The 26,625-nt window shown below is 44.5% G+C and overlaps 1 protein-coding gene across 1 annotated transcript in view; it reads left to right on the top strand.

Annotated features, from left to right (window-relative positions):
• The window catches only part of phex (phosphate regulating endopeptidase homolog, X-linked), a 94,112-nt gene that overhangs the window by 47,363 nt on the left and 20,124 nt on the right, over positions 1-26,625 (top strand). Inside the window, exons 11-14 of the mRNA XM_063052535.1 lie at positions 404-462; positions 17,745-17,799; positions 21,429-21,496; positions 25,763-25,893. Coding sequence (XP_062908605.1) covers positions 404-462; positions 17,745-17,799; positions 21,429-21,496; positions 25,763-25,893 — 313 coding nt within the window. The remainder of the gene's footprint in view (positions 1-403; positions 463-17,744; positions 17,800-21,428; positions 21,497-25,762; positions 25,894-26,625) is intronic.

Here is a 26,625-nt window from a genome sequence, read left to right as displayed (position 1 = left end):
TCCTGTAGTAATAAATGTTCTTATTATCCAGGAGTGATATGTGATTGTAAGAGACGTACAGGGTGAACAAGTGCACATTGGTCTGACTGTGATGCCCATGTACACTATTTGCCTGCACAAGAGCTGTACCCATCAACCTCTTTCCTATCCAAGTACCTGTCAAAATGCCTTTTAAATATTGTAATTGTATCTGCCCCCACCACCTTCTCTGGCAGCTCATTTCAGGCACCCACCCCCTTCTGTGTGAAAACCTTTTCTCCCCCTTTTCCTTTGAATTTCTTTTCTCTCACCTTAGAGAGTTTCTACAATGAAAAGTCCTGATCCAAAACCTTCCCACGGAAGGCACAGATGGGAATTATTACTGGATTGATTTCCCTAAAATGACTTTGTCCTCTTTGTACAGATGGTTCGCCCATCCCACCACAGTAAACGCCTTCTATGCATGGTCAAGAAACCAGATACGTAAGTGCTCAGGTTGACTTTTTTAGTTGGTTAAAGCTGTGGGTTCCTTTGCATCTTCTGAGTTACAATATTTGAAAACTGTTTGGAAACAACTCTCATCTCCTGCACTACCTGTTCACCCTTTGCCACAATGAAGAAGCAGGCAGCAGTGATGGAGGATGAGAGTTTGCGATTCCTTGGAAATGCCCAATAACAGCCGAATCCTGCCCTCAAAGATCAGAAGACCAGAAGTTCAAAAGCAAAATGCTGCAGATATTGACTATCCAAAACAAAAACGACAAATGCCAGGAATACCTAGCAGTATCCGTGGAGAGAGAAACAAAAGCAAGGTTGGAGGTTGATGATATTTCATCAGAGCTAAGAAAATCTCAAGGCCACGTGCTGGTGAGACCAGAAATAGGAAGATCATACAGATTAACACGTGGCTAAGGAGTTAGTGTAGGAGGGAGGGCATCAGATTTTTGGATCATTGGGCTCTCTTCCAGGGGAGATGAGACCTGTACAGAAAAGCAGATTTGCACTTGAACTGGAGTGTGACTAATACCTTAGTGGGAAGGTTGGCTATTTCTGTGCTGGGGGTGGGGGGTTTGGTGGTGGGTTTTAAATTAGAGTTGCAGGGGGATGGGAACTAGAGTGCTAGAACAGATAATGGAGAAGTTGTGGAAATCGTTAAGACTTCAGACAAAGTCTGGAATCGAAAAAAAGGTTGAACATGGTGTGACTATGTTCTGAGCTGCATATATTTCAATGCAAGAAGTATTGTAGGAAAGGCGGTTGAGCTCAGGGCATGGATCAACAAATGGGATTATGAAACTATAGCCATTAGTGAGACCTGGGTGCAGGAGGGGCAGGGTTGGCAGCTCAGTATTCTGGGGTTCCGTTGTTTTAAGTGCGACAGAGTAGGAGAGATTATAGGGGGAGGGATTGTGCTACTAGTCAGGGAAAATGTCATGGCAGTGCTCAGTCAGGACAGACTGGAGAACTCATCTAGTGAGCTTTATCGGTGGAACTGAGGTACAGTATAAGAAAGGTATGACCATGTTAATGGGGCTATATTACAGACCACCCAACTGAGGAACAAATTTGTAGAGGGATCACAGAGTGTTGCAAGAACCATAAGGTTGTTATAGTAGGTAATTTTAACTTTCCATGGATTGACTAGGATAGGATAGAGTTTGTCAAATGAGTTCATGAAAGTTTCCTTAATCAATACCTAGAAGTCCCAATGCAAGGGTGTGTGATACTTGATTTGCAATTATGGAAGACTTCAAAAGTGAAATTTTAAAAGTACAAAGCTTGTATGAGCCTGTCAGAATCAAAGGTAAAGTTGACAGGTTGAGGGAACACACACACAATGCTGGAGGAACTCAGTAGGCCTGGCAGCCTCTATGGAAAAGAGTAACGTCAACTGTACTCTTGTCCATAGATGCTGCCTGGCCTGCTGAGTTCTTCCAGCATTGTGTGTGTGTGTGTGTGTGTGTGTGTGTTGCTTGGATTTCCAGCATTTGCAGATTTTCTCTTGTTTTAGGTTTAAGAAACCTTGGCTTTCAGGAGATATTGAGGCTCTGGTTTTAAAAAAAAGCTGCATAGCAAGTATAGGCTGGTAGGAACACGAGATATTTATGGAGTATAAGAAATTCAAGAGAACACAAGCAAGAAATCAGGAGAGCTAAAAGAAGGCATGACGTTGCCTTAGCAGACAGAGTGACGAAGAATCCTAAGGGATTCTACAGGTACATTAAGAGCAAAAGGATTGCAAGGGACAAAATTGGTCCTCTGGAAGATCAGAATGGTAATCCATGCCTGGAGCCAAAAGGGATGGGGGAGATCTTAAGTGTTTTTTTTTCATCTGTATTTACTCAGGAGGCAGACACAGAGTCTATAGAAGTGAGTCAAAGCATCATCGAGGTCATAGACCCTATACAGATTACAGAGGAGGAGGAGGTCTTGAGGTGGATAAATCCCCAGGGCCTGACAAGGTGCTCCCTCAAACCCTGTGGGAGGCAAGTGTAGAAATTGTTGGGGCCCCTAACAGAGATACTTCAATCATCCTTAGGTAACAGGTGAGGTACTGGAAGGTTGGAGGACAGCCAATGTTGTTCTGTTGTTTAAGACTCTTAAAAATAAACCAGGAAATTATAGGTCAGTGAATCCAATATCAGTAATGGGAAGTTATTGGAAGGTGTTTTAAGGGAACTGGATTTATGAATATTTGGATAGATAGGGACTGATTAGGGATAGTCAGCATAGCTTTGTGTGTAGTAGATCATGTCTAACCAATCTTCTAGAGTTTTACGAGGAAGTTGCTAGGAAAGTTGTTGAAGGCAAGGCAGTGAATATTCTCTACATGGACTTTAGCAAGGTATTTGACATGGTCACAGATGGGAGGCTGATCAGGAAGGTTCAGCCACTCGGTATTCGAGACAAGGTAGTAAATTGGCTTAAACATTGGCTTTGTGGGAGAAGCTGGAGAGTGGTAGTAGATGGTTGCCTCTCTGACTGGAGGCCTGTGACGAGTAGAATGTCTCATGGATTGGTGCTGGGTCCGTTGTTGTTTGTCATCTATATCAATGACCTGGATGATAATGTGGTTAACTGGATCATCAAACTTGGAGATGACACAAAGATTGGTGGTGTAGTGGACAGTGACGAAGACTATCAGAGCTTGCAACGGGATCTGGAGCAGCTGGAAAAATGGCTGAAAGATGGCAAATGGAATGTAATTAGACAAGTGTGAGGTGTTGCACTTTGGGAGGACAAACCAGGGTAGGTCTTACTCAGTGAACAGTAGGGCACTGAGGAGTGTGGTCAAACAAAGGGATCTGGGAACAGAGATCCATAATGCATTGAAAGCGGCATCACAGGTATACAGTCATAAAGAAAGCTTTTGTCACATTGGCCTTCATAAACCATTGTATTGAGTACATGAGATGGGATCTCATGCTGAAGTTGTATAAGATATTGGAGAGTCCTAATTTGGAGTATTGTGCAGAATTTTTGTTGCCTACTTACAGAAAAGATGTAAATAAGTTTGAAATAGTACAGAGAAAATTTACAAGGATTTTGCTGGGTTGGAAGACCTGTATTCCAAGGAAAGTTTGAATAGGTTAGGACATTATTCCTTGAAATGTAGAAGATTGCAAGGAGAGGCGATAGAGGTGTACAAAATTATGAAGGGTATAGACAGGGTTAATTCAAGCAGGCTTTTCCCACTAGAACTAGAGGTCATAGGTTAAGGGTGAAAGGTGAGAAGTTTAAGGGGAATATGAGGGGAAACCTCTTTACCCAGAGGGCCATGAGATTGTAGAATGAGCTGCCAGCACAAGTGGTGGATGTGATTTTGATGTCAACATTTAAGAGAAGTTTGGATAGATACTTACAGGGGTATGGAGGGCTCTGGTCTTGATGCAGGTTGATGGGAGTAGGCAGTTTAAATGGTTCAGAACAGACTTGATGTGTTGAAGGACCTGATTTTGTGCTGTTACTTTTCTATGACTTTATAGTTTACTATTGTCACATGTACTAGAATGGCTTGTATGCCATTCCATGTATAAGTATATTGAGGTCATTAAAACAAAATACAGAATGTTGTGCTATTCTTAAGGTGCTCCAGTGGTCAGACTCAACCATGGATGTTATGTCCCAGCTGTCTATGTGATATGCAAGCCAGAACAGTAATGATATGAAGGGCAAGCTGTTGAAATCCCCCTTCATGCAGCTGATGAATCCAAAGAAACGGTAGAGACCAGTAGAGTTTGGCTCCAGTGGTGTTGCAGGAGTTGCCAATCAGCATTGACCTCAACATAGGACTGCCTTAGGGACTCCAGCTCTGGATTTTTCCTCTGGGTTTACTCCCAAAGGCTTCACCATGAGTGGGTATATCTGCAAGCTAGTAGAGGTTTGAAATTAGAGATTTCCTTCTCCTACCATGGCTGATGTCCCATCTACCCAAAACAACAGGTTTTAAGGCAACATAAATCACCTTTGCCCCTTCTCCTGCCAGAAGAAATGGTTCTGCTGGACTTAGTAACTAAGCCACACATGAAGGACAGGACCTGAATTTGATTGTCAGAGGTTATTTGAGATGCACGCCATTGGGAGTATTTAGTAGGTAGCTTATCTCCACTAGCATCCCCGGCTATAACAACCTTAAGGAACCATTGTGTTATAGTTACACAGAAAATGCAGTGGAATGTACGAGGGCCACTACAAAGTAATTGGGAGGTTGAGTTCAATAGTTCCTGCTTTAGCCTATGAGAGGTCCATTGAAGGGTTGATAACAGTCGGATGGAAGCTGTCATCAAGAATGTTTTCTTCGTTCACGCACTCCGGCTTTTGTATATTTTGCCTTAGGGAAGAAAGGAGAATAGAAAATGGGGTGGGATGGGATTTTGATTATGTTGGTTATTTTCCCAAAGCAGCAGGAATTCTAGACTGTCAATGGAGGCGAGGCTGCTTTTCCCAATGGACTGGACAGTGTTCACAACTATAAAATTTCTTGCAATCTTGGACAGAGCAGTTGCCAAATAGACAGTAGACAATAGGTGCAGGAGTAGGCCATCCAGCCCTTCGAGCCAGCACCGCCATTCACTGTGATCATGACTGATCATCCACAATCAGTAACCAGTTCCTGCCTTATCCCCATAACCTTTGATTCCACCTTCTTTAAGAGCTCTATCCATCTCTTTCTTGAAAGCATCCAGAGACTTGGCCTCCACAGCCTTCTGGGGCAGAGCATTCCATATATCCACCACTCTTTGGGTGAAAAAGTTTTTCCTCAACTCCGTTCTAAATGGCCTACCCTTTATTCTTAAACTGTGGCCTCTGGTTCTAGACTCCCCCAACATCGGGAACATGCTTCCTGCCTCCAGTGTGTCCAATCCCTTAATAATCTTATATGTTTCAATAAGATCCCCTCTCAGCCTTCTAAATTCCAGAGTATACAAGCCCAGTAGCTCCAATCTTTCAACATATGACAGTCCTGCCATCCCGGGAATTAACCTTGTGAACCTACGCTGCACTCCCTCAATAGCAAGAATGTCCTTCCTCAAATTTGGAGACCAAAACTGCACACAGTACTCCAGGTGTGGTCTCACCAGGACCCTGTACAGCTGCAGAAGGACCTCTTTCCTCTTATACTCAATTCCCCTTGTTGTGAAGGCCAGCATGCCATTAGCTTTCTTCACAGCCTGCTGTACTTGCATGCTTGCTTTCAGTGACTGATGTACAAGAACACCTAGATCTCGTTGTACTTCCCCTTTTCCTAACTTGACTCCATTTAGATAATAATCTGCCTTCCTGTTCTTACCACCAAAGTGGATAACCTTACATTTATCCACATTAAACTGTATCTGCCATGCATCTGCCCACTCACCCAGCCTGTCCAAGTCACCCTGCATTCTCATAACATCCTCCTCACATTTCACACTGCCACCCAGCTTTGTGTCATCGGCAAATTTGCTAATGTTACTTTTAATTCCCTCATCTAAATCATTAATATATATTGTAAACAGCTGCGGTCCCAGCACTGAATCCTGTGGTACCCCACTGGTCACCACCTGCCATTCCGAAAGGGAGCCATTAATCGCTACTCTTTGTTTTCTGTCAGCCAGCCAAATTTCGATCCATGTCAGTACTCTGCCCCCAATACCATGTGCCCTAATTTTGCCCACTAATCTCCTATGTGGGGCTTTATCAGAGGCTTTCTGAAAGTCCAGGTACACTACATCCACTGGCTCTCCCTTTTCCATTTTCATAGTTACATCCTCAAAAAATTCCAGAAGATTAGTCAAGCACGATTTCCCCTTCGTAAATCCATGCTGACTCAGACCGATCCTGTTACTGCTATCCAGATGTGTCGTAATTTCATCTTTTATAATTGACTCCAGCATCTTTTCCACCACTGACGTCAGGCTAACCGGTCTATAATTCCCTGTTTTCTCTCTTCCTCCCTTCTTGAAGAAAGGGACAACATTAGCCACCCTCCAATCCACAGGAACTGATCCTGAATCTATAGAACATTGGAAAATGATTACCAATGCGTCCACGATTTCTAAAGCCACCTCCTTAAGACCCTGGGATGCAGACCATCAGGTCCCAGGGACTTATCAGCCTTCAGACCCAACAGTCTATCCAACACCATTTCCTGCCGAATATAAATTTCCTTCAGTTCATCCATTACCCTAGGTCCTTTGGCCACTATTATATCTGGGAGATTGTTTGTGTCTTCCCTAGTGAAGACAGATCCAAAGTACCTGTTCAACTCGTCTGTCATTTCCTTGTTCCCCATAATAAATTCACTCGTTTCTGTCTTCAAGGGCCCAATTTTGGTCTTAACTATTTTTTTCCTTTTCACATACCTAAAGAAGCTTTTACTATCCTCCTTTATATTCTTGGCTAGTTTACTTTCGTACCTCATTTTTTCTCCGCGTATTGCCTTTTTAGTTACCTTCTGTTGCTCCTTAAAAGTTTCCCAATCCTCCGGCTTCCCACTCGTCTTTGCTATATAATAAAGCTATATTGTATCTGACAGGCTGCTTTCTAAGTTATTGTTAATATAACATCAGGCTCCTGAACCAGAGTGGATAACTAACCCCAACCCTGAACTGATTCCATAACCTATGGACTCACTTTCAAGGACTCTAAAACTCATTTTCTCAATATTAGTTATTATGTATGTATTTATTATCATTATTTTGTTTTTCTTTTTGTATTTGCACAATTTGTTGTCTTTTGCACATAGGTTATTTTGTCTTGGTTTCAGTAGTGTTTCATTGATTCTGATTTTGTATCTACTGTGAATGCCCACAAGAAAATGAATTTCGGGATAGTACATGGTGACTTACACTTAGTAGCACTTTATTAGGCACATCTGCTCATTAATGCAAACATCGAATCAGCCAGTTATTTGGCAGAAACTTGATGCATAAAAACATGCAGACATGATCAAGAGGTTCAGCTGTTGCTCAGACCAAACATCAGAATGGGGGATAAATGTGATCTAAGTGACTTTGACAATGGGATGATCAAGATGGCATATGTGGGGTGGGTTGAGTACCTCAGAGACGGCTCATCCCTTGGGATTTTCACACCCAAAATCTCTAGAATTTACAGAGAATGGTGCAAATAGCAAAAACATCCAGTGAGAGCAGTTCTATGGGTGAAACACCTTGCTAATGATAGAGGTCAGAGGAAAATGCCAGACTGCTTCAAGCTGCCAGGAAAGTGGCAGTAACTGAAATAGCCACGCAGTACAACAGTGGTGTGCAGAAGAGCCTCTCTGAACACACAAGATGTCAAACCTTAAAGTGCATGGGCTACAGCAGCATAAGACCACGTACATACACACAGTGGCCACTTGATTTGGTTCAAGAAGTCCTAATAACATGGCCAATGAGTCTGTATGTTCTACTTTGAACTTTAGTGGTATTTACCCCTAAGAACTTGAAGCTCTCAACTATTTCCACCTTCACCTTAGCAGACGGGATGTATGCTCCACTCTGTGGGTGTGGGTGTGGGTGTGGGTGTCAAGATTGTCATGGCACCAAGAGTTCATTGCTTTTTTTTCATTGTTCCTCTCCACGCATTGGGTAGCAACCTTGCTGTTTCTTTAGCATTTGACTGTTTTTTTATGAGGTTGAGTTGCTAGCTCAATGCTCAATCCAGCACGGATTGAAAGCATGCAAGGAGCTGGCCAGATTCGAACCCAGGACCATTCGCCTCGAAATCCGGTGCGGATGCCGCTACACCACTGACCAGCAAGGGTTCATTGTGGATGTTATAACTGATGGAGATATGGAAGCAGAGAATGAGAGGAATGGGCTGACCAAGAGCAATAGATGGAAATGGACACTGGGTCTAGAGTAGGAAGACATTCAATCTCACTGAACCAGCGAAAAGGTGGCCTGGGGAGCAGAGAAATCAAAATGGAGGTTATTGTCATGAGCACAAGCTCATGTACACAGAGGTACAATGAAAATCTCATTTGCAGCAGCATCTTAGCACAGTCATCAGTCACACAACATTCACAAGAGAAACATATTAAATCAAAAGACACAAGACAAAAAGACATAGGAGCAGAATTAGGCCATTTGGCCCATTGAGTTTTACACATTTTACAAGAAACAATACAGTTAGAATAAAAAAAAGTCCATTGCTGTGCAGAGTGGTCATAATGTTTCAATACTGAGGTCGTGATTAGGATTGTGCAAGTTGGTTTAAGAACTGTATGGTTGAAGGGAAGTAGCTGGTGATGTGGGACATGGGGCTTCTGTACCTCCTGCTCAGTGGTAGCTGGGAGAAGATGGCATGATCTGGAGAGTGGAATCTTTAGTAATGGATTTCTCTTCTTGCAGGAGCACCTCCCATAGATTCAGGTACATGCACATGAACCATTTGTGTTAACAAGCACACCAAAGGATGCACTGGGGGCAGCCTGCACATTCCAGCACCATCATTGCATGCCCACAAAGTCCCCCAGAACAACACAAGCAGCAGCAACAACAGAAACTGAACAAGACAACAGCAATACGAGCCTCTTTCCCGTCCCTCCCACCACCCAGTCAGGCCCCAACCCCAGGACAGGCCACTTTCGGGCCTTCAGACCTTGTTTCTGGTCTCAACTTCAGACTTGGAGACATCCGGCTTCCAACTTCAGACTTCACCCCAGGATGCTGATCATGGACTTTCTCGTTCAAAGGAAATCATCAAACCGCCCCCCCATGCACAAAAAAATCATGCAAACAGCAAAAACTGAGTGAAGAATAGAGAATATAAAACATCGAACCACACGGTCACTGAAACAGTCCAGGTTCGGTTCAGTTCAGTTCAGCTTAGCACCGTGTCATTCGTTGACTGCAGACCGGAGAGCCAGCCCAACCCAATCCCTACGAACCTAACAAAGACTGCTCTGTGTGGGTCACGACATTGACAAGCATCGCAGCTCGGCGGCCGGTGGGGCAGGGTTGGGGGGGAGGTGTCCACGAGGAGTTTACTACTCTCAGCAGTTTAAAATCTCCTAGAAAGGCACAGGTCTAGCTTGGACTCACACAATCTGGAGAAAGTGGACACATTTGAAGAAGTGTCAACAGTTTGTTGACATAATGGTAAAAATAAGGAAAGTCTGTTTGAGAAGAGAGATGAAGTGATGTGGTGTGGCTGTTCATGAATTTTTTAAACTTCAACCCGCCCTTGAAATTAACAGGAAAGGAACTAAAACAAAATGTACCTTTGAGGTCAGTACTGACCAGAAACTCACCATAAACATTGTGGCTACAAGAGCAGGCCAGGGGCTGGGTGATCACCTCCTGCCTTTCCACCATCTACAAATCACGTCAGGAGTGTGATGGATCAATTTCCTCCGGGATCAATAAAGTATGACTATGACTATGACTATGAACACTCTGTACTTGCTGCTACACGACTGGGATACCCAGCTGTCCTCAGGCCTAGGCACTGATATTGTGTCATGAACGACCTTGATATTCTTATGTATGGAAAGATTTGTCCAGATGGCATGCAGACAGCAGCCTTTCATTGTTTCTCGGTGCTTATGACTATAATAACAAAGCAAAACCGGGCTACTTCGATAGTACTGTACCTCCCAAAGCAGTAATCTCTACCGCCAAGGAGCAGGGCAGCAGGTGACCAACCAACGTCAGGGGTGTGTAAAAATAGCTAGATTTCAATCAGGATGGTGATCGAGATTTTAAAAGCAGAGCTTCGTAGCAGTTTCTCTGAGCTGAGGAGCGGCCAATCAGCAGGAGGGATTCATTAGAACAGGCCAACAAAAATAGCACAGGCGTAGGCGGAGCAGCCGCTGATGTGAGTCTGCTAGTGTTTAGAGAGGCTTTTGGGTCGTCGGGAAAAGTATCTTATAAGTTACTCTGTTTCTGTTCTTACTTGTCCATTTCTTGTCTGTGAGGGTATAGTAGGTTAGTGAGAGTAGCTCCAGGGGCAGTGTTTTGTACAGTGTGTGTGATGTGGGAAGTCTGGGAGACCTCCGCACCCCCCAGATAAACACATCTGCAGCAGGAGCACTGAGTTACAGCTCCCGAGAGAACAGATTAAGGAACTAGAGCTACAGCTCGATGATCTTCGACTCATACAGGAGAATGGGGAGGTGACAGACAGGAGCTACAGTCACATCTGGATTGCAGGAGATGGGTAACTGTCAGGAGATGGAGGGGAAGGGCAGAGCCAGTGCAGAGTGTGCCTGTGGCCATTCCCCCCAGTAATAAATACACAGCTTTTGATAGTATGGAGGGGTCAACCTATCTGGGGGAGCCACAGTAAACAGGTCTCTGGCTCTCTGATACCGTGGCTTAGAAAAGCAGAGAGGTGAAGAGCACTGTAGTGTTTATATGAGATTCTTTAGTCAGAGGAACAGAGACAAGATTCTGTGGGCATGACAGACACCGGGTGGCATGTTGCCTCCCTGGTGCCAGGGTCAGGGATGTCTTAGATCAGGTCCAAGGCATTCTCAAGGGTGAGGGTGAGCTGCCAGAAGTCTTAGTACATATTGGCACCAATGACATAGGCAGACAAGGTGAGGAGGTCCTGAAGAGAGATTTTAGGGAGTTAGGCAGAAAGCTGAGAAACAGGACCTCCAGGGTAGTAATCTCTGGATTGCTGCCTGTGCCACATGCCAGTGAGGGTAAGAAAAGGATAATTTGACAGGTAAATGTGTGGTGCATGGGGCAGGGGTTCAGATTGACGGATCATTGGGATCTTTACTGAGGAAGGTACGACCTCTACAAAAGGGATGGGTTACACCTGAACCAGAGAGGGTCCAATGTCCTTGTGGGAATGTTGGCTAGAGTTGTTTGGGAGGGTTTAAACTAAGTACACAGGGGAATGGGAACCGGAGTGATAGTTCTGAAGATGAGAAAGTTGGTTTACAACCAGAGGCAAGGTGTAGTGAGACTCCTCGCACGGAGAGGCTGATGAAAGGACAAAATTGCAGTCAACAGGATGAGCTGCAACGTAAAAGGCAGACAAAATCGCAAAGGGTGAACACAAGACTGAAGATGTTGTATTTGAATGCATGCAGTATACGGAATAAGGTCGATGAACTTGTAGCACAATTACAGATTGGTTAGTATAATATTATAGGCATCACTGTATCTTGGCTGAAATAAGATTATAACTGGAAGCTTAATGTCTAAGGATACACATTGTATCAAAAGGACAGGCAGAAAGGCAGAGGGGGTGGTGTTGCTCTGTTGGTAAAAACTGAAATCAAATCATTAGAAAGAGGTGACATGGGATCAGAAGGTGAATCATTGCGGATAGAGCTAAGGAACTGCAAGGGTAGAAAGACCCTGATGTGAATTGTATACAGACCTCCATACAGTAGTGAGGATGTGTCTACAAATTACAATGGGAGATAGAAAATGCATGCCAAAAGGGCAGACTTACAATAGTTGTGGGGGATTTCAATATGTAGGTAGAATGGGAAAATTAGGTTGGTGCTGGATTCCAAGAGGAGGATTTTCTAGAATGTCTACCAGATTTTTTTTTTAGAGCAGTTTGTGGCTGAGCCCACTAGCAGATCAGCTGTACTGGATTAGGGGTTGTGCAATGAACCAGAATTAATTAGAGAGCTTGAGGTAATAGAAACCTTGGGGACGAGTGATCAGAAAATGATCATATTCACCCTGAAATTTGAGAAGTTAAAGTCAGATGTATCAGTATTACCATGGAGTGAAGGGAATTACAGAGGCATGAGAGAGGAGTTGTCCAGAATCGACTGGAAAAGAACACTGGCAGGGATGAAGGCAGAGCAGCAATGGCTGGAATTTCTGGAAACAATTTGGAAGGCACAGGATATATACACCAAATAGGAAGAAGTATTCTAAAGGCAAGATGACACAATCATGATTAACAAGGGAAATCAAAGCCAAAGAGAGGGCATATAAGAGAGCAAAAAATAATGGGGAGTTAGAGGATTGGGAAGCTTTTAAGTACCAACAGAAGGTAACTAAAAAAAAGTCATTCAGAAAGTAAAGATGGAATATGAAAATAAGCTAGCCAATAACATTAAAGATAGAAAAAGGTTCTTCAGATACATAAAGAGTAAAAGAGAGGAGAGAGTGGATATCAGACCGCTGGAAGGTATTGCTGGAGAGATAGGAATGAGGTACAAGGAAATGGCAGATGGACTAAGTAGTTTGTATCAGTCTTCACTGTGGAAGACACTGGCAGTATGGTGGAAGTTCCAGGAGACAGGGGTCATGAAGTGTGTGAAGTTGGCATTACTAGAGAGAAGGTTCTCAGGAAACTGAAAGGTCTGGAGGTAAATGAGTCACCTGGACCAGATGGTGAACGCCCCGGGGTTATGAAGGAGGTGGCTGAGGAGATTGTGGAGGCATCAGTAATGATGACTAGATTCTGGAATAGTTCTAGAAAACAGGAAAATTGGAAATATCACTCCACTTTTCAAGAAGGGAGAGACGTAGAAAAGGAAATTACAGGCCATTTAGTCCAATGTCAGTGATTGGGAAGATGTTGGGAGTCGATTATTAAGGATGAAATCTCAGGATACTTGGAGGCACGTGATAAAACCGGTTATTGGGCGGCATGGTTTGCTCAAATCTGTTGGAATTCCTTAAAAAATATCAAGCAAGATGGACAAAGGAGAATCAGCTGATGTTGTGTACATGGGTTTTCAGAAGGCCTATGGCAGGGTGCCACACTCAAGGCTGTTTAACAAGCTACAAGCCTATGGTATTACAGGAAAGATTCTAACATGGATAAAGTAGTGGCTGTTTGGCAAGATGCAAAGAGTGGGAATAAAGGCTGCTGGCCACCAGTGGTGTTCCACAGGGGTCTGTACTGGGACTGATTCTTTTTACAGTATTTGTCAATGATTTGGATGATGGAATTGATGGCTTTGTTGAATATAATATAAAGATAGGTAGAGGGGCAGATAGTTTTGAGGAAGTAGAGGGACTTGGACAGATGAGGAGAATGGGCAAAGAAGTGGTAGATAGAATACAATGTTGTGAAGTGTATGGTCATACGCTTCGTTAGAAGAAATGAAAGGGTTGACTACTTTCTAAACGGAGAGAAAATACAAAAAGTTGAGACGCAAAGGGGCTTGAGAGTTCTTGTGCAGGATTCCCTAAAGGCTTATTTGCAGGTTCAGTCTGTGGTGAGGAAGGCAAATGCAATTTTAGCATTCATTTCAAGAGGACTAGAAAATAAAAGTAAGGATATAATGTTGAGACTTTATAAAGCACTGATGAGGCCTCACTTGGAGTATTGTGAGCAGTTTTGGGCCCCATCTTAGAAAGGCTGTGCTGAAACTGGAGAGGATTCGAAGGAGGTTTGCGAAAATGATTGCAGGATTGAATGGCTTGTCATATGGAGAGGATCTGATGGCTCTGGACCTGTACTCACTGGAATTCAGAAGAATGAGGGGTAACTTAATTGAAACCTATTAAAATGGTGAAAGGCTGTGATAGAGTAGATGTGGAAAGGATGTTCCCTATGGCGGGAGAATCTAAGACCAGAGCACATTGCCTCAGGATCGAGGGGTGTCCTTTTATAACAGAGATGAGGAGGAATTTCTTTAGCCAAGGAGTGGCAAATCTGTGCAATTCTTTGCCACAGGCAGTTTTGGAAGCCAAGTCTTTATGTATATTTAAAGCAAAGGTTGATACATTCTTGATTTGTCAGGGTGTGAAGGTGTATGGTGGGAAGGATGAGCCATGTGAGAATAGGACCAATTATGAGTGAGAGTGGGAACGTGCACGGAGTCTGAGGTGGTGGCGGAGATACTTAATACTTTGCTTCAGTATTCACCAGTGGAAAGAACCTTGGAAATTGTGGGGATGACTTAAAGCAGACTGAAACACTTGAGTATATCGACATTAAGAAAGAGGATGTGCTGGAGCTGTTGAAAGGTATTAAGTTAGATAAGTTGCCGGGACCAGATGAGATGTACCCCAGGCCACTGTGGGAAGCGAGGGAGGAGATTGCTGAGCCTCTGGCGATGATCTTTGCATCATCAGTGGGGATGAGGGAGGTTCCTGAGGATTGGAGGGTTGCAGATGTTGTTCCCTTATTCAAGAAAGAGAGTAGAGATAACCCAGGAAATTATAGACCAGTGAGTCTGACTTCAGTGGTGGGCAAGTTGTTGGGAAAGATCCTGAGAGGCAGGATTTAGGAGCATTTGGATTAATGCTCTGATAATAATAATCTGATTAGAGATAGTCAGCATGGCTTTGTCTAGGGCAGGTCATGCCTTACAAACAAAGCACATTGATGAAGTTAGAGTAGTGGATGTATCGTACGTATATGGATTTCAGTAAGACATTTGATAAGGTTCCCCATGCAAGGTTCATTCGGAAAGTAATAAGGCATGGGATCCAAGATCTTGCGTTGTCGATCCTGAATTGGCTTGACCACAGAAGGCAAAGGATGGTTGTGAATGATTTGTATTCTACCTGGAGGACAGTGTCCAGTGGTGTTCCGCAGGGATTTGTTCTGGGACCCCTCCTGTTTGTGATTTTTATAAATGACCTGGATGAAGAAGTAGAAGGGTTGGTTAGTAAGTTTGCTGATGACACAAAAGTTGAGGGTGTTGTGGATAGTCTGGAGGGTTGTCAGAGGTTACAGTGTGACACTGATAGGATGCAGAACTGGGGTGAGAAGTGGCAGATGGAGTTCAACCCAGATAAGTGTGAAGTGGTTTATTTTGGTAGGTCAAATTTGAAGCCAGAATATAATATTAATGGTAAGACTCTTGGCAGTGTGAAGAATGAGCGAGATCTTGGGTTTCGTGTCCACAGGACACTCAAAGCTGCTGAGCAGGTTGACAGTATTGTTAAGAAGGCGTATGGTGTGTTGGCCTTCATCAACCATGGGATTGAGTTCAAGAGCTGTGAGGTAATGCAATATGTTAATGCTACATAAAAAATTACTTAGACCTCAGTTGGCAGGACTGTGTTCATCTCTGGTCACCTCACTACAGGAAGGATGTGGACACTATAGAAAGGGTGCAGAGGAGATTTACAAGGATGTTGCCTGAATTGGGGAGCATGCCTTATGAGAATAGCTTGAGTGAACTTGGCCTTTTCTCCTTGGAGTGATGGAGGATGAGGGTTGACTTGATAGAGGTGTACAAGATGATAAGAGACATTGATCGTGTGGATAGCCAGATGCTTTTTCCCAGGGCTGAAATGGCTAACATGATGGGGCATAGTTTTAAGGTGCTTGGAAGTTGGTACAAGGGGGATGTCAGAGTTAAGTTTTTCACGGTGAGAGTGGTGGGTGTATAGAATGCACTGCCAGTGAAGGTGGTAGAGGCAGATACATAGGGTCTTTTAAGAAACTCTTAGATGGGTACATAGAGCTTAGAAAAATAGAGGGCTATGTGGTAGGGAAATTCTAGGCAGTTTCTAGGGTAGGTTACATGGTCGGCACAACATTCTGGGCCGAAGGGCCTGTAATGTGCTGTAGATTTCTGTTTCTATTAGGGCTGGGAGGAAAATTAGATCAGCCATGGCCTAATTCTTTGTATCTTTTGGTCTTATCTATGCGTTCCCCTCCCAAGTTGGGTATCATCCTAGCTTTGCTTTTCTTCCATCATCTCTGGGTCTAAATCCTGGAAGCCCATCTGCATATCTTCACCAGGACGGCAGCACTTGAAGCAGGCAGTTCACCCACATACTCATAACAGCATGAGGGTTGAGCAATAAACGTTAGCCTTGCCAGAGACCCTGAAAAGGCTACTTTAACCACCCTCCCACAGGTATACTTTATACTTTATTGTCGCCAAACAATTGATACTGCAGCGTACAATCATCACAGCAATATTTAATTCTGCACTTTGTGCTCCCTGGAGTACAAATCGATAGTAAATATTAAAAATTTAAATTATAAATCACAAATAGAAAATAGAAAAGGGAAAGTAAGGTAGTGCAAAGAAATCGAAAGGCAGGTCCGGATATTTCGAGGGTACGGCCCAGATCCGGGTCAGGATCCGTTCAGCAGTCTGATCACAGTTGGAAAGAAGCTGTTCCCAAATCTGGCCGTACGAGTCTTCGAGCTCCTGAGCCTTCTCCCAGAGGGAAGAGGGACGAAAATTGTGTTGGCTGGTGGGTCGTGTCCTTGATTATCCTGGCAGCACTGCTCCGACAGCGTGCGATGTAAAGTGAGCCCAAGGACAGAAGATTGGTTTGTGTGATGTGCTGCGCCGTGTTCACAATTTTCTGCAGCTTCTTCCGGTCTTGGACAGGACAACTTCCATACCAGACTGTGATGCACCCCAGAAGAATGCTTCTTACGGTGCATCTATAAAAATTAGTGAGGGTTTTAGGGGACAGGCCAAATTTCTTTAGTTTTCTCAGGAAGTAAAGGCGCTGGTGGGCCTTCTTGGCAGTGAACTCTGCTTGGTTGGACCAAGTCAGGTCATTTGTGATATTGACCCTGAGGAACCTAAAACTTTTGACCTGTTCCACTTGTGCACCACCGATGTAAATGGAGTCGTGCAGTCCACTACTCCTTCTGAAGTCAACAACAAATTCCTCCGTCTTGCTGACGTTGAGGGATAGGTTATTGTCTTTGCACCATGCCACCAGGTTCTTAATTTCCTCTCTGTACTCAAACTCATCATTACCCAAGATAAGGCCTGCAATTGTGGTGTCATCAGCAAACTTACATACTGAGTTTGATGGAAACTTGGCTACACAATCATGGGTGTACAGTGAGTACAGCAGGGGGCTAAATACACAGTCTTGTGGGGCACCGATGCTCAGAGTGATTGTAGAGGAGAGCTTATCCCCTATTTTTACAGCCTGGGTCCTGTCTGTGCAGAAGTTGAAGATCCAGCTGCAGATCTGAGTGCTAAGGCCCAGGTTCCGGAGCTTAGGAATCAGTTTATTTGGAATGATGGTATTAAAGGCAGAGCTGTAGTCAATGAAAAGGAGCCTTACATATGCATCTTTATTCTCCAGGTGTCCTAAGGAAGAATGTAGGGCCAGAGAGATGGTATCTGCTGTTGACCTGTTGCTCCGGTAGGCGAATTGCAAAGCGTCGAGGTTGACCGGTAGGCTGTGGTTGATGTGTGCCATAACCAATCTCTCGAAGCACTTCATAGCAATTGATGTCAGAGCCACAGGTCAATAGTCATTCAGGCATGCCACCTTGCTCTTCTTTGGCACCGGGATTATCGTTGCCTTCTTAAAACACGAGGGGATCTTAGACTGAAGCACACGTGTTCTAAGTGGGTTGAATCTGTCTCTACTGAATTTGACCTGTTTCCATCCCATTTGCAGAGTTTCCAGCTGGTGAGCTTCAAAAACCATTTTTCTGGGGAGAAGAGTATCCTTTGTAAGTAGTGTTTGTCCCTCTGATTGCTTTGACTCATTTCTCTTCTCCCTTCAAACCAAACACCATTCACTGCCACAACCCATCCCCAGACCCAGGTATTGATGGCTGCTTGGATCACCATCTTCATCTCCTAACACCTCCCCTGGAATCTCACACTATCACAGAAGAGAATTCTTTGGCCCATTGAGTTTGTACTGTCTCTATGTAAGAATACTTTTGATGTAAGAATATCCAGCTTGTGCCACCTCCCTGAGTCTTTATCAACACAGCTCTGCACATTGTTCCCTTTCAAATACTTCTCCAGCTCCTGCTACAATCGAACCAGTAGTGCCCCCACTACTAACCCTGCCTGTGCATCGAGACCCAAAAGGCTTTTTCCTTGCATCACTTTTGGTTCTTTCACAATCACTTTCATGCACCTTGTGAATAGGAAAGATATAGAAGGTCACGGCAAAGCCTATGGGCTGTTTCTATGGTCTATATCCCTGAGTTCTCTGATTCTTGTCCCCCTCTATCAATGGGAATGGTTTTTCTATGCCCTTTGTCACCTGTCAGGTCTCTTACAGCCTCCCTGCTCTGAGGTCGACAACATCAGCATCTCCAGTTTCAGAAGTAACATACTCCTGCCCCTTCCTCACACTTGGAATCGTATCAGTAAATTTCTGCTGCACCCCCTCCAAAGCCTTCATATCTTCCCTAAAGTGAGACATCTGGGACCAGGAACACCATGTGGCTGAACTGGTGTTTACTGAGATTCACCATGGCTTTCTTGTTCCTGTGATCTAAGTTCAAAATCCCTTTTGCTTTTTTAACCACTTTCACCTCCTGGCCTGCTATTTGCATTTACTTTATAGAAGTAAAGTCTTGATGAAGAGTCTCAGCCTGAAACGTCGACTGTTTAACCCTCTCCATAGATACTGCTCAACCTACTGAGCTCCTCCAGAATTCAGTGTTGATCTATACAAGTACTCCCACTTCTCTCTGCACTTAGACCCTTCAGAATTGCTCATCCCTTTGTATTCAACCCATCCAAAATGCGGCATTTATAATTTCTTGGTGCACCAATTGATTTGTGTACTTTCAGAAATTCAGTGCACCTTTGCCAAACTGCTCCGGAGTGTTACATCCAGTCTAAGGAGCAGCTCTCTCATTTCACAAGTTTTCTATCTCTGCTTCTTTTATTTTGTGGCCTTCATTCTTAACTCTATTAAGGTGCATCTTATCAAGTCAGTCTCACAGAATCATAGGATGGTACATACCTTTTATGCCATGGTCCCTTACCATTATCCGAGGGGTCCATGCACCTTTGCTTGGGAGCCCCTGCACAAGTACAGAGCCTTCTGGCTATCAGATCCACACACACCTTTTGCCCATCTATACTCATCCCATTTGCCTGAAACTTTCTAAGTCTTGCTTATTTATGTGTCCGTCTATATGTCTCTTAGTAGTAGCCAAATCTGATTCCACCACCACAACTAGCAGTAGTTTCCAGACATCAACCAGTATCTGTGTGGGGGAAGAAAACTATCCATCAGATCCCATTTAAAGCTCCTTCCTCACACTTAAACCCATGCCTTCTCAATTTTCATAAACCTACCATGTGCAGAAGATTTGATTATCTGTACCTCTGATAATCATTATTTAGCTGTCATTGCAGGGAAAACAAACACCATCTCACTATTTGTCTTTTGCACTATTTAATTATTTTGTAACTTGCAATCTTTATGCTTTGCAACGTACCGCTGCTACAAAACAACAAATTTTAAGACATTTATCAGTGATAATAACACCGATTCTGAATCAGCCTGTCCAGTTTCTCCCCATTTCCAGTCCAGGCAATATCTCGTTGAATCTACGTGCACTCTGCAGTGCAACAATACCCTTCCTATAAGGAGGCAACCAGAAGAGCATGCAATACTCCAAGTGCAGTCTCACCAGTGCTTTGTAAGCAACTCAACTTTTATTTTCTGTATCCTGACCGATGAAGACGAGCATGCCTTTTCCATCTGTCTGACTCTCAGACAGTGAGTTCCTCTGAGTTCATCAACATTCCTCATGTCCAACCCCTAGTTGTCTTCCCAACTTCAACCTTTCTCCTCATGTTACTTCGAAACACTTGATAGAAGGTGGTTGTGGGGTAGAGTTGATTGGACTGTGAAGAGAATGAATGGGATCTGTGTAAAGGGGTTGTTGGTGGTCAGAACGGACTGGGGTGGGGGGTAGAGGTGATTGGACTGTGAGGAGAATGAATGGGATCTGTATAAAGGGGTTGTTGGTGGTCAGAACGGACTCGGGTGGGGTGTAGAGGTGATTGGACTGTGAGGAGAATGAATAGGATCTGTGTAAAGGGGTTGTTGGTGGTCAGAACGGACTCGGGTGGGGTGTAGAGGTGATTGGACTGTGAGGAGAATGAATGGGATCTGTGTAAAGGGGCTGTTGGTGGTCAGAACGGACTGGGGTGGGGGATAGAGGTGATTGGACTGTGAGGAGAATGAATGGGATCTGTATAAAGGGGTTGTTGGTGGTCAGAACGGACTGGGGTGGGGGGGTAGAGGTGATTGGACTGTGAGGAGAATGAATGGGATCTGTGTAAAGGGGTTGTTGCTGGTCAGAACGGACTGGGGTGGGGGGGTAGAGGTGATTGGACTGTGAGGAGAATGAATGGGATCTGTATAAAGGGGTTGTTGGTGGTCAGAACGGACTGGGGTGGGGAGTAGAGGGGATTGGACTGTGAGGAGAATGAATGGGATCTGTATAAAGGGGTTGTTGGTGGTCAGAACGGACTGGGGTGGGCTGTAGGGGTGATTGGACTGTGAGGAGAATGAGTGGGATCTGTGTAAAGGGGTTGTTGGTGGTCAGCATGGACTGGGGTGGGGTGTAGAGTTGATTGGACTTTGAGGAGAATGAATGGGATCTGTGTAAAGGGGTTGTTGGTGGTCAGCACGGACTGGGATGGGGGGAGTGATTGGACTGTGAGGAGAATGAATGGGATCTGTATAAAGGGGTTGTTGGTGGTCAGCACGGACTGGGGTGGGGTGTAGAGTTGATTGGACTTTGAGGAGAATGAATGGGATCTGTGTAAAGGGGTTGTTGGTGGTCAGCACGGACTGGGATGGGGGGAGTGATTGGACTGTGAGGAGAATGAATGGGATCTGTATAAAGGGGTTGTTGGTGGTCAGCACGGACTGGGGTGGGGTGTAGAAGTGATTGGACTGTGAGGAGAATGAGTGGGATCTGTATAAAGGGGTTGTTGGTGGTCAGCACGGACTGGGGTGGGAGGAGGGGGTGCCAAAGGACCTGTTTCCATGACCCATGCAATGGTGGGAAGCATCATGTGGTTTTTGGTTGGAAATGAAATTGAACCTATCCAACCTCAGGTCAGGTCCCCCCAAGAACTCAAAACTGGCTGAAAACAATCATGTTAAAATGGTCCAAAGGCAGAAAATAGCACTGAAACGTTAAGTGAAGACCCAGGTCCATTGTGCTTCAGATGGGCAGAATCCACAATATGACTTAGGGGATGTGTGATCAGAAGAGATTCAGGGTTCATCTTGACACGGTTAAGAAGTCTGGTATTATGGAGTGGAACATCTTTGATCTTTCACATGGTGAACTACTTACAATTGCAGGTCTATCAGTTATGGAGCAATCGGTACCATTATCGGACATGAGTTTTCACATGCCTTTGATAGCCGTGGTAAGTGTCTCTGGTCTGATAAAATGTCACTAAAAGTTGTCAGATGACACTGCAGGATTGAAAAAATAAACAAACCATCACTTTTCTGCTCATCTCAATCTTTCTGCAGTCTGAAACAGGGTCAGTGCCATGTGCAAACATCTTTAATATGTTTCTGCATTGATGTCTACGCTATTTTACACTTGGAAGCAAGGAACTCTATGCCAAGCTCTGTGTAGCAGTCACCCATCAACCATTGCCCCTTGCTTTATGCCATGGAGCTAATTTGCCACTCTCCTGTGCACAGAAGTATTTTGACCTGTCTGCCAATTGCACCCTGATTAAAACTAGCATGTAGACTGCGTGAACCTTATTCACCAATCCTACCGCTACCTCAAAAGCTTCAATGAAATTATGCAGACATGATCTTCGCTTAAAGGTGTTGAGAGTAAGGAAGAAAATGAAGGCAGCATGATTTGAGGAATTCTACAGGAGGAATTTCTTTTCCCAGAGGGTGTGATTCTGTGAAATTCACTGGCATAAACAACTGGGGAGGACAAGAAACTGGGTATATTTAAAGAGGAAATTGATAGGTCCTTGATTAGTAAGGGCATCAGTGGTTACAGGGAATGCAGGAGAATAGGGCTGACAAGGAAAATAAATGAACCATGATTGAGTGGTGGAGACCTGATGAGCTGAATGGGCAGACTCTTCTACCCACCATGTTGCGCTAACCTTTTAACTCAAAACCTTCCCTCACACATAGCCCTCATCTTTTCTTTCATTCCTGTGCCCAGCTAAGAGTCTCTTAATCTATACCTCCACCACCCTGACAGTTCATTATATGGACCTGCCACTGTCTGTGCAAAAACACTGCAAGTGTGGCTTATCCACAGCTTTATACAGCTGTGACATGACTCCCTGAGTCCTATACTCTGTTCCTAGTGAGGAAGGCAAGCATATCGTATCTCTTATCAACCTAGCAGCCTTCTGAAATGTACGGATTGCTGATTCACAAATTGGCAAATGGAGGAGTCTGGGAATTACTGGGCTTGCAGTGAGAAAAACACTTTTGACTGATGTGTTAGTTGTTGTATCTGGGATTTGTTTTCTATTGTCATGTGCCATGAGGGACTGACTTGTGGAGAGAGGTTGAGCATGTTGAGACCTCTTATGGAGCTTAGCTGAATGAGGGGTGATTGTATGGAGGTATATAAAATTGAGGGTCAATAATGGGGTGAATGCACTTTGTCCGCTTCCCAGGATTGCAGAATAGAGAACTAGTGGTCACACTAGAGAACTAGGTCACAGATTTAAGGTGAGAAGGGAGAGATTTAATAAGAACCTGAGGGGCAACATTTTCACTAGACAGTGATCAGGAAATGGAACCAGCTGCCAGAGGAAGTGGTGGAGGCAAGAAAAATAATAACATTTGCAAGGGAACTTGGAGGGTACATCGATTGGAAGGATTTAGAGAGATATAGGGCCAGCTGCAGGAAAATGGAACTCGCTTAGATGGGAATCTTAGTTGTCATGGAGCAATTAGGCTGAAGGGCCTGTTTTTGTTCTGTGTGGCTCTATGTACAGAGATGCCTTTGTCTTTTGACAGATCATGCCATACACAGGTTCATTGAGTTAGTTAAAAACAAAACAGAATGCAGAATTTAGTGTTCCAGTTACAGAGAAAGTGCAGTATAGGCAGACACATCAGGTACAATGTCTGCAACAAGGTAATTGGGAGATCAAGAGTTTATCTTTTACAATACAAGAGGTTCCTTTAATAATCTGAACATTAACATTCATGGAGTGCTGCAAGGAATATTGCTTCACAATGTCCAGAAACCTGGGTTTAATCCTGGCATCAGGAATCATCGTCATAGCACAGAAACAAGTCCTTTGCCTCCTCTAGCCCATGCTGAGCTATTAATCTGCCTAGTCCCATCGACCACAGCTCTCCATAACCCATCCATCCATGTACCTGAAAAATTTCTCTTAAATGTTGAAATCAAACCTGCATCCATCACTCCCCATGGCAGGTCATTCCACACTCTCACCACCCTCTGAGAGAAGCAGTTCCCCCTCATGTTCTTAAACATTTCACCTTTTGTTGCTGGGTATATTTAAAGTGGAAATTGATAGGTTTTTGATTAGTAGGGGTAGCAATGGTTACAGGGAACGCAGGAGAATGGGGTTGAGAAAGAAAATAAATGAACCATGATATGGGCTGCGTGTCTGCCTCCTGAGTAAAGGTATTCCACACCTCATTTGACTCCATGCATAGACGACCACTCTGATCTTCAAGAGGGCCAATTTTGCCCCTCGCTTGCCTGTGGTATGTGGGATGTGCATGTTTTCCCCATAACCAGCTCGGTTTCCCTTACGTGTTCCAGGTTCCTTCCACATCTCCAAGATGGCTGGGTCTGTAGGTGATTGGTCAATGTAAGTTACCCCTCGAGCGGTAGCATTTGGGGTAGTTGATGGGAATGTCGGAGTTTAGATCTGAGTAAATGGGTTGCTGATGGTAAGCACAGATTTGGAGGGGCTGGTGCCAATTTGTATGCCTCTATGAAATTTTGGGAAACATCCTGTGCTCCTTTGGTCTGGTCCTCTCAACAACTCTCAGAACTGGCTAAAAGCAACAGTGTTAGGGTGGTGCAAAGACAGAACGTAGCACCAAATATAACCTACAGGGACCGGACTAAATTCAGCACATTGGCACAGTGATCAGAGAATGGTGTCAGCCCTTTATGCCACACTCACTGTGAATACTGTCAAATCCCAGGGCACTGGCCCCAAACACACTCACTGTGAATACTGTCAAATCCCAGGGCACTGGCTCCACACTCACTGTGAATACTGTCAAATCCCAGGGCACTGGGCCCAAACACACTCACTGTGAATACTGTCAAATCCCAGGGCACTGGCCCCAAACACACTCACTGTGAATACTGTCAAATCCCAGGGCACTGGGCCCAAACACACTCACTGTGAATACTGTCAAATCCCAGGGCACTGGCTCCACACTCACTGTGAATACTGTCAAATCCCAGGGCACTGGGCCCAAACACACTCACTGTGAATACTGTCAAATCCCAGGGCACTGGCCCCAAACACACTCACTGTGAATACTGTCAAATCCCAGGGCACTGGCCCCAAACACACTCACTGTGAATACTGTCAAATCCCAGGGCACTGGGCGCAAACACACTCACTGTGAATACTGTCAAATCCCAGGGCACTGGCCCCAAACACACTCACTGTGAATACTGTCAAATCCCAGGGCACTGGGCCCAAACACACTCACTGTGAATACTGTCAAATCCCAGGGCACTGGCTCCACACTCACTGTGAATACTGTCAAATCCCAGGGCACTGGGCCCAAACACACTCACTGTGAATACTGTCAAATCCCAGGGCACTGGCCCCAAACACACTCACTGTGAATACTGTCAAATCCCAGGGCACTGGCCCCAAACACACTCACTGTGAATACCGTCAAATCCCAGGGCACTGGGCGCAAACACACTCACTGTGAATACTGTCAAATCCCAGGGCACTGGGCCCAGACTCGGTGACTGAAGGTGATCACTGGCCTCCTGACTGCAGCACGGAGCAGTAGACTGGGAGACGTGGCAGAACCCTGCTGTGGCCAACTGCAATGATGAAGCAGCCAGACCACCCTGACCGTGATCCCTACAGCATGCGAGATGGGGCGAGACTCGCCCACACATTGGTGCAGTTATTACAGAAAACCCCAGCTTGCAAAGACTTCAGAGGTGTCCGTACCTGGAAAGTGATCTGCAACTGCACTTTTCCAAGCTTCCTGTCCTGCTCCTGACCACTTTTGTTGCGGTCTCAAATCCCCCAGTAATGGGGTGTAGCCAGCAATATCATGCATGGTTCCTTCACCCTACCATCCTTTCCCTACCTCAATGGGACAAAGTTTCCAGAACCCACAGCAAGTGCTCCCGAGGCAACTTCTACATTTCTGTTGCTATTCCCAAAAAGTACATCTTTTCCTAAATTATGCTCCCAAGTTCCTGCCTAATTGTGTCATAATTTGACCTCCCCCAAGCAAATACTTTCCCATACTGTCTGCTCCTTTCTCCCTTTCTCTGTCCAAGGCTATCGTAAAGTGCTCACCCACTAAACGATCTTCCACCTGACCAGGATTATTGCCTAGTCTATACCCCTCACAGTTCATTTGCCTCTGAGTTTTTGTGTCAGTACACTTTTGATAACTATGTACAACTCTTGGGTACTTCAATTGTTTTGTTTCATTTGTAGGTAGGAAATATGACATAGATGGAAATTTGCATCAGTGGTGGAGTAATGACTCGATTTCAAACTTTGAAGCCAAAGCCAACTGTATGGTGAAGCAGTACAGTAACTACTACTGGACTCCGGCAGGTCTGAAGGTAGGGTTATGGTTGAAGTGAGGGTTTTTTAAGGGAGTGCAGCCTCCATATCGGAATCAGAATTGGGTTTAATATCACTGGCATACAGTGGTATGCAAAAGTTTGGGCACCCCTGGTAAAAATTTCTGTTACTGTGAATAGCTAAGCAAAGTAAAAGATGACCTGATTTCCAAAAGGGATAAAGTTAAGGATGACACATTTCTTTAATATTTTAAGCAAGATTACTTTTTTATTTCCATCTTTTACAGTTTCAAAATAACAAAAAAGGAAAAGGGTCCAAAGCAAAAGTTTTGGCACCCTGCATGGTCAGTACTGAGCAACACCCCCTTTGGGAAGTATCACAGCTTGTAAACGCTTCTTGTGGCCAGCTAAGAGTCTTTCAATTCTTGTTTGGGGGATTTTCACCCATTCTTCCTTGCAAAAGCCTTCTAGTTCTGTGAGATTCTTGGGCTGTCTTGCATGCACTGCTCTTTTGAGGTCTATCCACAGATTCTCGATGACGTTTAGGTCGGGGGACTGTGAGGGCCATGGCAAAACCTTCAGCTTGCACCTCTTGAGGTAGTCCATTGTGGATTTTGAGGTGTGTTTAGGATCATTATCCTGTTGTAGAAGCCATCCTCCTTTTCATCTTCAGCTTTTTTACAGACGGTGTGATGTTTGCTTCCAGAATTTGCTGGTATTCAATTGAAATCATTCTTCCCTCTAGCAGTGAAATGTTCCCCGTGCCACTGG

This window comes from Mobula hypostoma, chromosome 6, assembly GCF_963921235.1.
Source record: "Mobula hypostoma chromosome 6, sMobHyp1.1, whole genome shotgun sequence".
In the NCBI taxonomy this organism is placed as follows: domain Eukaryota; kingdom Metazoa; phylum Chordata; class Chondrichthyes; order Myliobatiformes; family Myliobatidae; genus Mobula; species Mobula hypostoma.
Note: the sequence above shows the minus strand (reverse complement) of the source record. Positions and strands in the feature narration are given on the sequence as shown.